The sequence below is a fragment of the Microcaecilia unicolor genome, chromosome 3, assembly GCF_901765095.1.
Source record: "Microcaecilia unicolor chromosome 3, aMicUni1.1, whole genome shotgun sequence".
NCBI classification, from domain to species: Eukaryota; Metazoa; Chordata; class Amphibia; order Gymnophiona; family Siphonopidae; genus Microcaecilia; species Microcaecilia unicolor.
The window spans coordinates 521,382,777-521,398,266 of record NC_044033.1 but is presented as its reverse complement, the minus strand read 5'-3'; the positions used below and the strand labels follow the sequence as shown (position 1 = coordinate 521,398,266).

Genomic DNA, 15,490 nt, shown 5'->3' with positions numbered 1-15,490 from the left:
GGCTTCCAATATGCTTTTGGCTGCTTCTGTAAAACCCAGTTTTCTGTGTTTGATGCTGATTCTACCATCTGTTTCCCTCTCTTTCTCTGTTTATCTTACACATTTGCTCAGCGGTTCCGCCTGTTCATACTGCTGCGATATTCTCAGTGGCAAGAATTCCTGCTGAGGGGGTGGGGGGGGGGGGGAACCAGACAGGGCGGCCAGCAGCAAAAGTAGGAAATAATATAGTTTGGTTTTAGAGAGAAAGTTGACGCACGTTAAAAGCCAGGTTACAATGAAAAATAAATAAACATTGAGGCTTATACTCGGAAGCAGTTTTGACAGTGGGCATTTTTAAAAACAGCTTTTTCAAATAGAGCTAATATGGATTTGCTGTCACCAAGGGTGTGAAGAGTTATGTAATCAAGACTTTTTGGTTTCTTATTGTACTCTTTTGACTCTGTCTGTAATTGTTCTATCAGTTTGGAAGTATAGAGTGTTCTATGTAGATCAATGAAACAAACGCCTACGTTTTCCTGCATTTAGAATTGTATTTTTAAAATGTAGATAGGTGTGAAGACTTTGCAACACATTATACATTGACTTTCTTAAGCACATTCCTGTGGTGCCCCCAAGGTTATATACAGAAACAAGTTCGGCACTCTGAACAGTTCAAGAAGGATTCTAGTGTTGGGCTTCGTTCTTTGATAGCAGAGGTCGTTTTCAGATGATATGGTTGCTAACAAATGCTGAGAACTGCTCCTTTCCCAGCAGCAGCATGGCCTACTGGTGCCCAGCCACCTTGCTGAGAAACATTGGTGCTCGCTCCTCCTCATGCTGAGGTTGTTGACACCTCAACTTGTTCCCAGAGTAATAAAAAATTCATAGAAACAAAAGATGTTGGCAGATAAGGATCATTTGGTTCACCCAGTCTGTTCCTTTGACTCTGCCTACAGTACCTGGCTCTTAGCTGTACACGTTTGACTACATACTACAGTGGTCTCCAGATTGCGACCTGCTGATCAGTTTTCCCCAGCCTGCCCAATGCTTTTCGTCCTCAACCCCTACAGAAGAAGAGTCATGATCAGTAAAGGTCTACATCTTACATGACTTGTCTATGAGTCCTCCAGCAGTTCTATAAGTACATAAGTAATGCCACACTGGGAAAGACCAAGGGTCCATCGAGCCCAGCATCCTGTCCACGACAGCGGCCAATCCAGGCCAAGGGCACCTGGCAAGCTTCCCAAACGTACAAACATTCTATACAATCAAGCCATTGTGACATCACTAATGAGGTTGGCTCTTATTGGTGGAATGAGCCACTATGACATCACAATAGGTTAAATCACTGCTCTATGTAATAAAAGTGAGCCAAGTAGAGGACATAAGTACATAAGTAATGCCACACTGGGAAAAGACCAAGGGTCCATCGAGCCCAGCATCCTGTCCACGACAGCGGCCAATCCAGGCCAAGGGCACCTGGCGAGCTTCCCAAACGTGCAAACATTCTATACATGAGCCACAGTTTGCTACGCACCCCAGATTGGCATGTGGGGAAAAAGGATTAATGCATTCTGCTGTGCTCTGCTCCACAAGTATGTTCAAAATTACTGGTTCAGCCTTTCTTGCCCTGTTATTTTTCAGGGCATAACGGGCAGGGATGGTGCAGGGAAAGGGCGAAATGGAAGTGAAGAAACGGAAGACAGGTGGTAGAGGAGAGTGTGAAGGCGGGGAGTAGATGACAAGAGAGGAGGGGCTGTAGTAGATAGCAAGGGAAGGGAAATCAGGGGGCAGATGCTGATGGAAGAGGGAAAGGCAAAGGGTAGTGCTGAGGATTGGGAGGAAGGTAAGGGGCAAGATTGCCAACAGAGAAATATAAAATTGTCCCGGCCCTGAAAACCCTGCCCTCTTGCTTCCCTTATCTGACCTTTATATCCTTCCCACCCCCACCCCCCCCCCCACCCCCCGCTTTCTCCAGCATTTCAGATCATGAAGAGGACTGGATAAGGGGCCATCTTGATAATTTCAGCTGCTCCACGTTTTTCTTTTTGTGAAATGTTTGAAGACCCCCAGCCTTCAATGTGCTGGCTCTGGCCATCTGCAGTTCCATGTGGGTTATGTATATAGGTTTTTCATAACTAGTCAAGCACTCAGTTTCCCCTGCTGAATTAATAGGTTTGTAGTTGCCCATAGTCTCCTTGTTTCCACATTCGCAGAGTGAGATTACATCTATTCCTGTGTAATCCTCCTCCCCCCTCCGAGTCTTTCTGTGATAAAGTAATGAATTTGTTATTACTGATCTCAGCTAAGTTTGTAATAATGACCTTCTGGTCACGATGGATGTAGAATCACTATACAGCAACATTCCACATGCGGATGGCATAGCTGCATGTGGAAGACTCCTAAAAAAATCCACACTGGACCATCAATACTCACCAGAAACTATTACAAAATTAATCAAATTCATTTTAACTCACAACTACTTCCACTTTAACAATGATATCTATCTTCAAATAATGGGCACGCGATGGGCACCAGGACAGCACCCCAATATGCCAACCTTTTTATGGCTGAGCTGGAAGAGACATTTCTGAATACACACCAGACCAAACCTCTAAAATACTACTGGTACATCGATGACATTTTTATGATTTGGACGGAGGGTGAAGAAACTCTGAAACAATTTTATTCTGCCTTCAATACATACCATCCTACAATCAGATTCAAAATTGACTACTCCCCAGAAAAAGTCAATTTTTTGGACACCACAGTCTCAATCAGTGATGGCTGTATACAAACATCTATATATAAGAAACCCACAGACAGATGCAGCTACCTCCACAACTCCAGCTTCCATCCTTCACATACAAAAAGATCCATCATTTACAGCCAAGCCCCAAGATACCACAATATCTGCTCTGACCCAGGGGACAGAGACAGACACCTTAAAAGCCTGACTGCATCCTTCAAACAGAAAGGCTGCAACCCCAAAATAATCTCCAAGAATATTGCCTCCTCCCTCAAAACACCCAGGGAGAATCTGCTGCAGTACAAGGAAAAAAAAGCCACAGACAGAATCCCTCTTGTAGTGACATACAATCCAGAGCTGGAAAAACTGAGGAAAATCATAAGAGATCTACAACCTATACTCCAGGAGGATGAATTACTGAAAGAGATATTCCCATCCCCACCAGTACTGGCCTTCCGACAGCCACCCAATTTAAAACACAAGCTAATCAGAAGTAAACTTCCTTCACAGACTGAAAAGGAACAGAAGGGCACACTTCCCTGTAATTTATCCAGTTGCAAACTATGCCAAAATATTTCACAGGACCCCAAAGTCATCCACAAAGGAAAGATATTCAACATAAAGGGATCTTTCACTTGCTCATCTTCCAATGTGGTATATATCATTCAGTGTAAAAAATGTAATGAAGGATGCTATATTGGAGAAACAGGACAGATGCTTAAGACAAGATTCAATTTACATAGACATCATATAAACAATACTGGTGCCAGCAGGGTTCCCACGCCTGTTGGGCAACATTATACAGGACCAGGACACTGCACCAGTGACTTCACAGTGAGAATCCTCAAAGGTAACTTTAAAACCATACAAGAACGTATGACCTTTGAAGTCAGAATGATTGAATATTTTAACACCCAACAGAAAGGACTTAACAAGGATCTGGGGTTCCTAGCCCATTATAAACCATAAAGCTGTATGTCTCTGTTGATCACCCTCCCCTCACCTATCCACACCCACCCTGTTAGAATATCAATGATATGCTTTGATGTCCCCATGCATACTTCCTACCCACCCCCATCCTCCCACCCTGTCAGACTGTCATAGTAATGCTTGAATGTTATCACTTATATACACTGTCAGCTAGCACATTTGCTTATTTCCGATCTGACGAAGAAGGGCAACCTTCGAAAGCTAATCAAGAAATGTATTAAGTTATGTCCAATAAAAAAGGTATCATCTTATTTTCTTTTCCATGTTTTATTTTGTTTGATTTCTATTGATAACCTTAAGAGTGGACTAACACGGCTACCACACTCCTCTACTTAATAATGACCTGAAGCTAAAAGATTGCCTGTCACCAAATTCCGTATTGTAAGAGCTCTTAATAACGTGTGGTTTCTTTTGTTCTTTTTCTCTCCCCTTTGGGACTCTTTCCAGAATGGGCCGCTTGCGTCAGGCTGAACTTGCTGGTCATGTGCTATCTCCACGACGTGAAGAATGTCCTCCAGCTGCGTGATCTTGCTAGCGGCACGCTCCTCAAGTTATTTCCCCTGGATGTTGGCAGCGTCGTGGGGTACAGCGGCCAAAAGAAAGACACAGAAATCTTCTATCAATTTACGTCCTTTTTGTCTCCAGGTGATTCACTCCATTTTATGTCCAGGTCCTTTTCTAACTTAAAACAGCATTGTCTTACAAATTATGTTTAGCGGATACTGGGGAGAAATTACAATGCATATACCTTAAACACGGAAGTATAATTATGTATGTGTCAAGTATCAGGTGTAAGTTTACATGTGTCAGCTAACTAGAGGGATGATGCAGCACAGCGATATTCATGGAGCAAGGCTGGACTCTCACTGCAAATCCATGTGATCCAGCTTTCTTCTGTGTTTTGGGCTTGAGTGTAAATTTTAAATTTCAAGGGGCTTCGACGTTAGCTTACTACTACTACTACTTATCATTTCTATAGCGCTACTAGACGTACGCAGTTCTGTACACTTGAACATGAAGAGACAGTCCCTGCTCAACAGAGCTTACAATCTAATTAGGACAGACAAACAGGACAAACAAGGGATAAGGACAAAGGGTAGCAAGATTTCGGAATCCCAAAGAGTAGCATGATTCCGGAATCCCAAAGACTACTACTTATCATTTCTAAAGCGCTACTAGACGTACGCAGCGCTGTACACTTGAACATGAAGAGACAGTCCCTGCTCGACACAGCTTACAATCTAATTAGGACAGACAAACAGGACAAACAAGAGATAAGGGAATATTAAAGTGAGGATGATAAAATAAGGGTACTGAGCAAGTGAGTAAGGGTTAGGAGTTAAAAGCAGCATCAAAAAGGTGGGCTTTTAGCATAGATTTGAAGATGGCCAGAGATGGAGCTTGACGTACCGGCTCAGGAAGTCTATTCCAGGCATATGGTGCAGCAAGATAAAAGGAACGGAGTCAGAACTTTTAGTACAAGAAGAGTGCTGGGCCCTGAGAATGGCAAGCACAAATCAAACTCAGGTATACATATAAAGTATCACATACCATGTAAAATGAGTTTATCTTTTTGAGAAAAACTGGATGGACCGTTCAGGTCTTTATCTGCCGTCATTTACTACGTTACTGTGTTTTAGGAGGAAGTCAATACATTTCCTGATGTCAGGAGTATAGAAAGATGGCTGAACCTTTTTTTTTGTGGGTGGGGGAGGGGGATATATGTCCTCTGCTGTCCTATAATTTTTTGTTTGGTGTCTTAGCCATGTCAAATTTTCAGTGAATATTGGGGGTGGGGGGAGGCACGAGGACCCGGGGGTATGTGCTTTCAGGTCCATGGACACATGGATTCCTGAATGTAACCTCCTGGGTAAAACGCCTTTGGCATTTTTCACATAAAACCCAAGATTGGAACAGTGGTGTAAGAGAAGAGGAGATGTCTAGGTCCAGTGGGATGTGTGGGGAGGTTAGAGAATTTTTAGGATAGAAACTGAAAAAAAGAAGCACATCTAACATAGTAACATAGTAGATGACGGCAGAAAAAGACCTGCACGGTCCATCCAGTCTGCCCAACAAGACAACTCATGTGTGCTACTTTTTGTGTACACCCTACTTTGATTTGTACCTGCCTTTTTCAGGGCACAGACCGTATAAGTCTGCCCAGCACTAGCCCCACCTCCCAACCACCAGCCCCGCCTCCCACCACCGGCTCTGGCACAGACCGTATAAGTCTGCCCAGCACTATCCCCGCCTCCCAACCTCCAGCCCCGCCTCCCACTACCGGCTCTGCCCTCTCAGCAAACATGAGCAGTGGGCTTATTCTTCTAAAGCGGGAGCGCTGGCAACTTTTTCAGCTATATTGGCCATGCTGTTTATCAAGCAGAAATGAATCCTAAAACTGAGCAATGCCCTAGAAAGAAAACACACACAGAGCTAAGTGAATTCCTAACTAACTTGAGACAGACTTTATGGGGTCACTCTTTCAAATTAGTTTGAGATGAAAAATGTAGAAAACTCCAGTCGCCTATGAACATACATGTAATTTATTTTCCTATATAATAATTCTCACCTCCAGCATTCTGACTTGCTGCCTGGGACCGTGGCTCATTCTGAGTTGGTCTGCTAGGCTCCGTAGATCAGGCTGACATCACCGTAGCCATTATGATGTCAACTTCAGAACCCGGGGGGGGGGAGGGAAACCATGCCTCACAGCTACTCCATGTCCAGAGGAGGGTCGCTGGACATGGGTGGCTGGAGGGTTGCTGGGCATGGGTAGCTGGAGGGGGGGCAGGGGAGAGAGGAGGGTCGCTGGACATGGGTGGCTGGAGGGGGGCAGGGGAGAGAGGAGGGCCGCTGGATGTGGATGGCTGCAGGGGGGGCAGGGGGTCGCTGGACATGGGTGGGTGGAGGGGGGGCAGGGGAGAGAGGATGTTCGCTGGACATGGGTGGCTGCAGTGGGCGCAAGGGGAGAGGAGGGTCGCTGGACATGGGTGGCAGGAGGGGGGCAGGGGAGAGAGGATGTTCGCTGGACATGGGTGGCTGCAGTGGGCGCAAGGGGAGAGGATGTTCGCTGGACATGGTTGGCTGCAGTGGGCGCAAGGGGAGAGGAGAGTCACTGGACATGGGTGGCTGCAGTGGGTGCAGGGAGAGAGGAGGGTCGCTGGACGTGGGTGGCTGCAGGGGGGGCAGGGGGTCGCTGGACATGGGTGGGTGGAGGGGGGCAGGGGAGAGAGGAGGGTCGCTGGACATGGGTGGCAGGAGGGGGGGCAGGGGAGAGAGGATGTTCGCTGGACATGGGTGGCTGCAGTGGGCGCAAGGGGAGAGGAGAGTTGCTGGACATGGGTGGCTGCAAGGGAGCCGAGGAAAACCTTGCTAGCGCCCGTTTCATTTGTGTCAGAAACGGGCCTTTTTTACTAGTATTTAAATATATCTATAATGCTTCCCTGGGCAAACTGATCAAAGCAGTTCCTGTTAAAGGCATAAACTTGATAAACTGTGCTTTTGAAACAATGGAGTAGGAGGATTCAGCTGTCCTAAAGACTTTTATTAATTGCCACTTTCCACAGTTGCTGCACAGCTATTGTTCTGTCACAGCATGATGGATAAATGAGCACAGGTTTATAGGTATTAAGTAGAATTTCTCTGATAAGCATAATACTAATTTGGTAGCAGCTGAATCTTACAACAGGCATGAAACCAAACAGGTTATTGGGTTTTCAATAACAACTTCAACATAGAAATAAAAGCTTTGACGGACTGTTAATAGTTGCAGACTTTTTCACCCTGTAGTGTAATTTCTATATTCTTTAAGGAAAAGCAGAACACTAAGGTGCATGTTTACTAAGGGAAGGGAAATGAGACTTATATACCGCTTTTCTGAGGTTTTTACAACTACATTCAAAGCGGTTTACATATATTCAGGTACTTATTTTGTACCAGGGGCAATGGAGAGTTAAGTGACTTGCCCAGAGTCACAAGGAGCTGCAGTGGGAATCAAACCCAGTCCCCAGGATCAAAGTCCACTGCACTAACCACTAGGCTACTCCTCCACTCATTCCACCAATAAGAGCCAACCTCATCAGTGATGTCACAATGGCTTGATTGCCCAATACTTGGCTCACTTCTGATATTGTGATGTCATAAGGGGAAAGGGAAATGGGACTTGACATACTGCCTTTCTGAGGTTTTTGCAACTACATTCAAAGCGGTTTACATATATTCAGGTACTTATTTTGTACCAGGGGCAATGGAGGGTTAAGTGACTTGCCCAGAGTCACAAGGAGCTGCAGTGGGAATTGAACTCAGTTCCCCAGAATCAGAGTCCGCTGCACTAACCACTAGGCTACTCCTCCACTAGCAGCATTCCATGTAGAGGCCTGCCCTTGCAGATCAGTAATGCGGCTGCACAGGTTTCTGTGAGTCTGAAAGGCGTACGTGCAGGATGTGACCCATCAAGGTTAAATGATTCGTCTCCAGTTAAGACACTTGGGGCCACATGCACTAAACCTAACGAGCCAGCAATGTGGTTTTTAAACTAGTCCTATCCGGTTTAGCGAGCCAGGAGTTAAACGCGGCATGCACAAAAGGGCTCTCTCCTATCACGGTAGTAGCTAACAAAAACAGAATGCAAAGCTATTATAATGAGCTAATTATTATATGCTAAACTATATATTATACACTATACAGAAGAATGCTTGGGTGCATAAAAAGAGGCATGAACAGCAGGAAAAAGGAGGTGATAGTGCCGTTGTGTAAGTCTCTGGTGAGGCCTCATTTGGAGTGCTGCATGCAGTTCTGGAGACCACACCTACGGAAAGATATAAACAGCATGGAGTCGGTCCAGATGGCGGCTACGAAATTAGTAAGCGGTCTTAAATGCAAAAATTATAGGTACAGCGAAGGGCGACGAAAATGATAGTGGGGATGGGACGACTTTCCTATGAAGAGAGGCTGAGAAGGCTAGGGCTTTTCAGCTTGGAGAAGAGACGGCTGAGGGGAGATATGATAGAAGTGTATAAAATAATGAGTGGAATGGATCGGGTGGATGTGAAGCGACTGTTCACGCTATCCAAAAATACTAGGACTAGAGGGCATGAGTTGAAGCTACAGTGTGGTAAATTTAAAACGAATCGGAGAAAATTTTTCTTCACCCAACGTGTAATTAGACTCTGGAATTCGTTGCCGGAGAACGTGGTACGGGCGGTTAGCTTGACGGAGTTTAAAAAGGGGTTAGATAGATTCCTAAAGGACAAGTCCATAGACCGCTATTAAATGGACTTGGAAAAATTCCGCATTTTTAGGTATAACTTGTCTGGAATGTTTTTACGTTTGGGGAGCATGCCAGGTGCCCTTGACCTGGATTGGCCACTGTCGGTGACAGGATGCTGGGCTAGATGGACCTTTGGTCTTTCCCAGTATGGCACTACTTATGTACTTATGACAGGCTTATGAACCTCAACATGTATGCGCAGGGAGAGAGGGGATGTGATAGAAATGTTTAAATATCTGAAGGGCATTTATGTACAGGAAGAGAGCCTTTTTCAAATGAAGGAGAGCTCTGGAATGAGGGGGCATATGATGAAGTTAAGAAGGAATAGGCTTAGGAGTAATCTAAGAAAGTATTATTTCACAGGGTGGTGGAGGCGTGGAATGGCCTGGTGGAGGCGGTGGAGTCAAGGACTGTTCCAGAATTTAAAAAGGCATGGGATAAGCATGTGGGATCGCTTAGGAACAGGAAGAATTAGGGGTTACAGAGGATGGGCAGACTGGATGGGTCATATGGCCTTTATCTGCCGTCATGTTTCTATGTTTCTAAATGTGCTAGCAAGGCAATGCACAGCTGTTTTCCGACCGGATGCACAGAAGCAAACCCTACCTTCAGTGCTGAAATCTTAACGTGAGGTCTGGAGCTATCGGTCCTGACAGTTCCACAGCCACCTTTGCCACTCTGCAGGAGGAGAAGGACACTGGAGAGAGGAGATACGACAGAGCAGGGAAGGCAGTGAAGTGTTTGGAGCCCGTAGGGATAAAAATGCCTGCTAAAGACTGCCTTCCACGTGTGTGTAGCAAGCATTTCTGTTTGCTGCCCCTCAAACACATCAGTTAAAAAAAAAAAAAAAAGTTTTGCACGTCTCAGCTACAAATCCCCCTCCATAGCTCTCCTGCGTGTTCCGCCTCCTCGTGTTCCAGCAGCCATAGCTCTCCTGTGTGTTCCGCCTCCTCGTGTTCCAGCAGCCAATCACAGCGAGTTCAGCTACAAATCCCCCATTCTGGAGCTCTCCTTGTTCCGCCTCCTCGTGTTCCAGCAGCCAATCACAGCGCGTTTAGCTTCTCTGGTGTGAGCTAAACTCACTGTGATGGGCTGGCAGCTGGATCTTCTCATAGTAACTGGAGGAGTGATTTGCTTCCTCATCTGTTTGCTGTATGCTGCTCAGCACAGTTTTCAAGAACAAAGAAGGAAAAATGAAGTTTTATACGGCTTCCATATACGCAGCTTCTGTGCCTGTATGAAAGACGCTTTGAGCATGCGCAGATCAGCTGCGCTTAGCGATTGGCTGATCTGCGCATACTCAGCTGACCGACTGGCTTCCCCCCCCCCCCCCCCCTCAAAGAAGGAAATCGCATTCAAATGAGCTAACAGCAAGCAGCTCATTTGCATGCGATTTCCTTCATGCATGCCCCGCTTTTTCAAAATCGGTTCGCAGCAACGAGGGTCACTAAGGTAAGAGCTTTTTGCAGGGGTCTTAGTGCATCTGGCTCTTAGTGAGGATGCTGTAATTGTGCTTTTTGGGCAAAGGACTTTGTGTTTTGTGTCAGCGGAATGAATGCTAGTAAATTATTAACTGCAGAGGAAGCCAAGGCCACTTTCTAACCATTGTCATTTGCTGTGCTTTGTCATTAATTTTGATCAAGTTGTCTTTTGAGGATCCCTGTGTACTGAACTGTCAACCTTTCCTCCTCTTTAGGGATTATTTATCACTGTGATCTGACCAAAGATGCTTTGGAGCCGGTGGTGTTTCGCGAAGTGACGGTGAAAGGGTTTGATCCTTCCGACTATCAGACAGTGCAGGTAATAAAGACTACATGCTTTCTTCAATCTTCTGAATAATCAGTGGTTTACCACCATAAAAATAAAAAAAAAAAGCAGTTACTTTGGTAGTGGGTTTACTTTGGCTTCCTGAGTTTTAAGATTTATTCACGACAGGTTTATGCTTCCTTTATACATGTATCCAGCTGAGACTGTGCTTTTCCTGTGAACAGAGCCAGTCCTCTGCATCCCAGGGGATGTTTAAAGGGCACGAGCAGGCTCATATGGTAATGGTAGTATCTGAATATCTGTACAGAGTCGGCTTTGGCCTGAGACTCTCTCAATCCAGTCTGGCTCTTTCAAATGTGATCTAGATGGTAGATAGGCAGATTTTAGACACAATGTGAAGAGGGGAAGTCACTTAAGCTTCCATTGCCCCAGGTATAAAATAATTATTTATTTAAAGTTCATTTCTACCCCACATTTTCCCACAAATCTACTATAATAAAACTCACCCTCAACGTTCTGAGGACACTGACGTCAGTGAAGCCAAGCCCTGACTTCCTTCAAAAAGGTTCGAAGGTTCATGGTGGTGAAGCCACCAAAATTGCTCCGGGCTCCGCCCTCGAGGGCGGAGCAATGGCAGAACAACGAAGGGGTTGGCAGGGAGGGAGGCAGGGGGGTGGGAAATCTCTCCGGGCCCCGCCCTCGCGTCAAACGTCATGACGGGGGCGGAGCAATGCCAGAACAACTGAAGGGGTTGCCCAGGGACGGAGGGGGGTGTTGGCGATGAAAACCTTGCTAGCGCCCGTTTCATTTGCTCTGAAACAGGCTTCTTTTACTAGTACCTTTCTTATTTTTATTGTAATTACAGAAAGGCGGTATATCAAATCCCATCTCCTTTCTCCCTTTTGCCTTTCCCTTACATGTCTATTGAGGAATGTATGAGATTCTCCCATACTATAAATGTAAAGGTTTCACATTAGGAGTCACAGACCTAGAAAGGGATCTACTACTACTACTACTTATCATTTCTATAGCGCTACTAGATGTACGCAGCGCTGTACACTTGAACATGAAGAGACAGTCCCTGCTCGACAGAGCTTACAATCTAATTAGGACAAACAGGACAAACAAGAGATAAGGGAATATTAAGGTGAGGATGATAAAATAAGGGTTCTGAACAAGTGAATAAGGGTTAAGAGTTAAAGGCAGCATCAAAAAGGTGGGCTTTTAGCTTAGATTTGAAGACAGCCAGAGATGGAGCTTGGCGTACTGGCTCAGGAAGTCTATTCCAGGCATATGGTGCAGCAAGATAAAAGGAACGGAGTCTGGAGTTAGCAGTGGAGGAGGAGGGTGCAGATAAGAGAGACAGCTATAATATACTACAACACATGCCAAGTACTTTGCCCAACATTAGTTGCTCAGTCCTCGTTTTGGCCTTCCAATTTCAACATTCCATAAACAACCCTTCCTATTTCCACACCACCTTCTCCATCCCTCCTCAGGTTCTCCAGTTCTTCTAACCTTGCATCTGGGAGTCATCGTTGACAAGACGTTGAAAACTTCTGCTCAGTGTGCTGCGGCGGCCAAGAAAGCGCACAGAATGTTGAGTATAATTAGGAAAGGGATGGAAAACAAACACGAGGATGTTATAACGCCATTGTATCGCTCCATGGTGTGACTTTAGCTTGAATATTGTGTCCAAGTCTGGTCGCCGCATCTCAAAAAAGATATAAAGGAATTGGAGAAGGTGCAGAGAAGGGCGATGAAAATGATAAAAGGGATGGAACGACTTCCCTATGAGGAAAGGCTGAGAAGGTTAGGGCTCTTCAGCTTGAAGAAAAGGCGGCTGAGGGGTGATATGATAGAAGTCTACAAAATAATGAGCGGAGTAGAGCGGACAGATGTGAAGCGTTTGTTTACACTTTCAAACAATAATAGAACCAGGGGACACAAGATGAAGCTAGAATATGGTAGATTTAAAACAAACAGGAGAAAGGTTTTCTTTACTCAGCGTGTAGTTGGACTCTGGAACTCGTTGCTGGAGAATGTGGTGGCAGCGGCTGACCTTACGGAGTTTAAGGGGGGTTTGGACAGATTCCTGAAAGAAAAGTCCATTGAACATTATTAATTTTTTTTTTTTTTTTTGGGGGGGGGGGGGGGGTTGCCAGGTTCTTGAAGACAGGATGCTGGGCTTGATGAACCCTTGGTCTTTTCCCAGTATGGCGGTGCTTATGAGCCTCTTGTACAGTAGGAGCAGGACTTGCTGTCCAAGCCCTTTCTAAAAAACCCTGCTGTCTTTGCAAGCAGCCTCGGTCCCAATCCCAGCATTGCAACCCGCCTCACCTGAACCCTAGACAACTGACACCCTCCCCCCCCCCCCCCTCCCGGCAGCACTCTACTCATACTTGAAGGTCCCCTCACTTATGAGCAAAATAAATTTAGATGTCCTATCTCTATTATATGCAAATCTATCTCATGCATATTCACTGTGGCTATTCTGAAAACCCGACTGGCTAGGTGTATCCCAAGGACTGGGATGAAAACCATTCCACTAACCAAATAGCTACTGCTAACAAGTTAACCTACAGCTCTGCCCAAATTCAATGCACCAACTGTCCCAGAGTTGCCCAGATATTGCCGAGGCAGGAAGAGGGGAAAGAATCAGTGTCACTTTCCAGTCAGTGCTGCGAAATAGCCACTTGCTAACCAGATAACTGCCTTTGAATATTGGCCCCACAGGTAATAGTCAATATAGTACATTGTAAAATGGAAACAAATTAAAGATGTACAATTAAATAAGATAAGAGCATGACTTGCGTTGGAGAGAGGTTACATCATAGTATATCAGACTCAGATAACTTTATTGGCATGACAATTTTATATATATGGAGGAGTGGCCTAGTGGTTAGGGTGGTGGACTTTGGTCCTGGGGAACTGAGGAACTGAGTTCGATTCCCACTTCCCATGAGTGGGAAGTGACGTGCAGGACGTCAGACTCACAGAAGCAGAAGCCTGCGCGGCCACATTGGTGATCCGCAAGGGCCGACTTCTACATGGAATGTTGCTATTCCACTACATGGAATGTTGCTAGTGGAATAGCAACATTCCATGTAGAATCTCAAATAGTAGCAACAGTGGAGGCGTGGCCTAGTGGTTAGGGTGGTGGACTGACTTTGGTCCTGAGGAACTGAGTTGGATTCCCACTTCAGGCACAGGCAGCTCCTTGTGACTCTGGGCAAGTCACTTAACCCTCCATTGCCCCATGTAAGCCACATTGAGCCTGCTATGAATGGGAAAGCGCAGGGTACAAATGTAACAAAAATAAAATAGATACTATTGGAGATTCTAGATGGAATGTTGCTACTATTGGAGATTCTAGATGGAATGTTGCTACTATTGGAGATTCTACATGGAATGTTGCTATTCCACTACCGACATTCCATGTAGAAGCCTGCACGGCCACTTTGCTGATCTGCAAGGGCCGACTTCTAGTGGAATAGCGACATTCCATGTAGAATCTCAAATAGTAGCAAGAGTGGAGAAGTGGCCTAGTTGTTAGGGTGGTGGACTTTGGTCCTGGGGAACTGGGTTCAATTCCCACTGCAGCTCCTTGTGACTCTGGGCAAGTCACTTAACCCTCCATTGCCCCAGGTACAAATAAGTACCTGTATATAATACGTAGGCCGCCTTGAGCCTGCCATGAGTGGGAAAGCGCGGGGTACAAATGTAACAAAAAAAAATGTGTTGCCAAAGTAAAATACATTTACAGGTTAAGATTAAAAACATTATAAAAACAGAAGGAAATAATTTATAAAGTAATACTAACAGTAAAATAAAATTATGCACAGAGAAGGGCAATGGTCAAGAAGTATTTCTTTGTGCTCTTTCAAAAATGAATTGCTAAATCCATTTTTGATAAATTCTCTTTACTGCTTCTTGTTCCGTCCTTGGTTATCTCTCAACTTGATTATTATAACTCCATTGTCTTCCTGTTATATCAACTCCGCAGGTTACAGCTAGTCCAAAATACCACAGTTCAATTGATACATGGTGCCAAAAATATTTGACAGCCTTTCCCCCCCCCCCCCCCCTTCCAGTTCAATCCAGAGTTTCTTCCAAATTATCATCATCATCTTTCAAACCCTTCATTCCAGTCTTCTGCTATTCTTCTTCAAACATCTCGTACCCTATTCACCAACATGTACACTGCATTCTTCTCAACAAGCACCTTTTGGTTATCCCTTCTTTCCTTCAGGTGCGTTCACGTCTTGCTGGAACCACATCTTTTCCAGTAATTTTGCCCACTTCACCTTTGATCTGAACTTTCACTTTTAAGATTTGAAGCTGTTGTCTTTCTTTTCACTTCCCTACCTCTTATTTTTCTGTTACTTTAAATTTTAACTAACGCTTTCTCCTTTTGGAGTTTTATATGTCCACGTATTGCCTTACATCTCCACCAGTTTTCCTACCCTTGAACTAATTTTGAATTTAAACCGCTTAGATATTTTATTATTTGTGGTATATTAAACGTTGGCCTGTGAGATCAGTTCCTAGGTCCTGATCCTATTCTTCTTGGTCCCTGATCACATTTCATGCCTGGTGGCAGGATACAACATATTGCATCCCTGCTGTTTCTTCTCTTTCTGCAAAGATTGTCACAAGGTAGGATAGTAGATGATAGCAGATAAAAACCTGTTTAGTCCATCCAGTCCACCTAACAAGATAAACTGGAAGTCTTT

At 45.0% G+C, this 15,490-nt stretch overlaps 1 protein-coding gene across 1 annotated transcript in view; it reads left to right on the top strand.

Annotated features, from left to right (window-relative positions):
• PREP (prolyl endopeptidase) overlaps positions 1-15,490 on the top strand; it is a 307,703-nt gene that overhangs the window by 160,172 nt on the left and 132,041 nt on the right. Inside the window, exons 9-10 of the mRNA XM_030199170.1 lie at positions 4,166-4,363; positions 10,684-10,787. Of these exons, the coding sequence (XP_030055030.1) occupies positions 4,166-4,363; positions 10,684-10,787 (302 nt within the window). The remainder of the gene's footprint in view (positions 1-4,165; positions 4,364-10,683; positions 10,788-15,490) is intronic.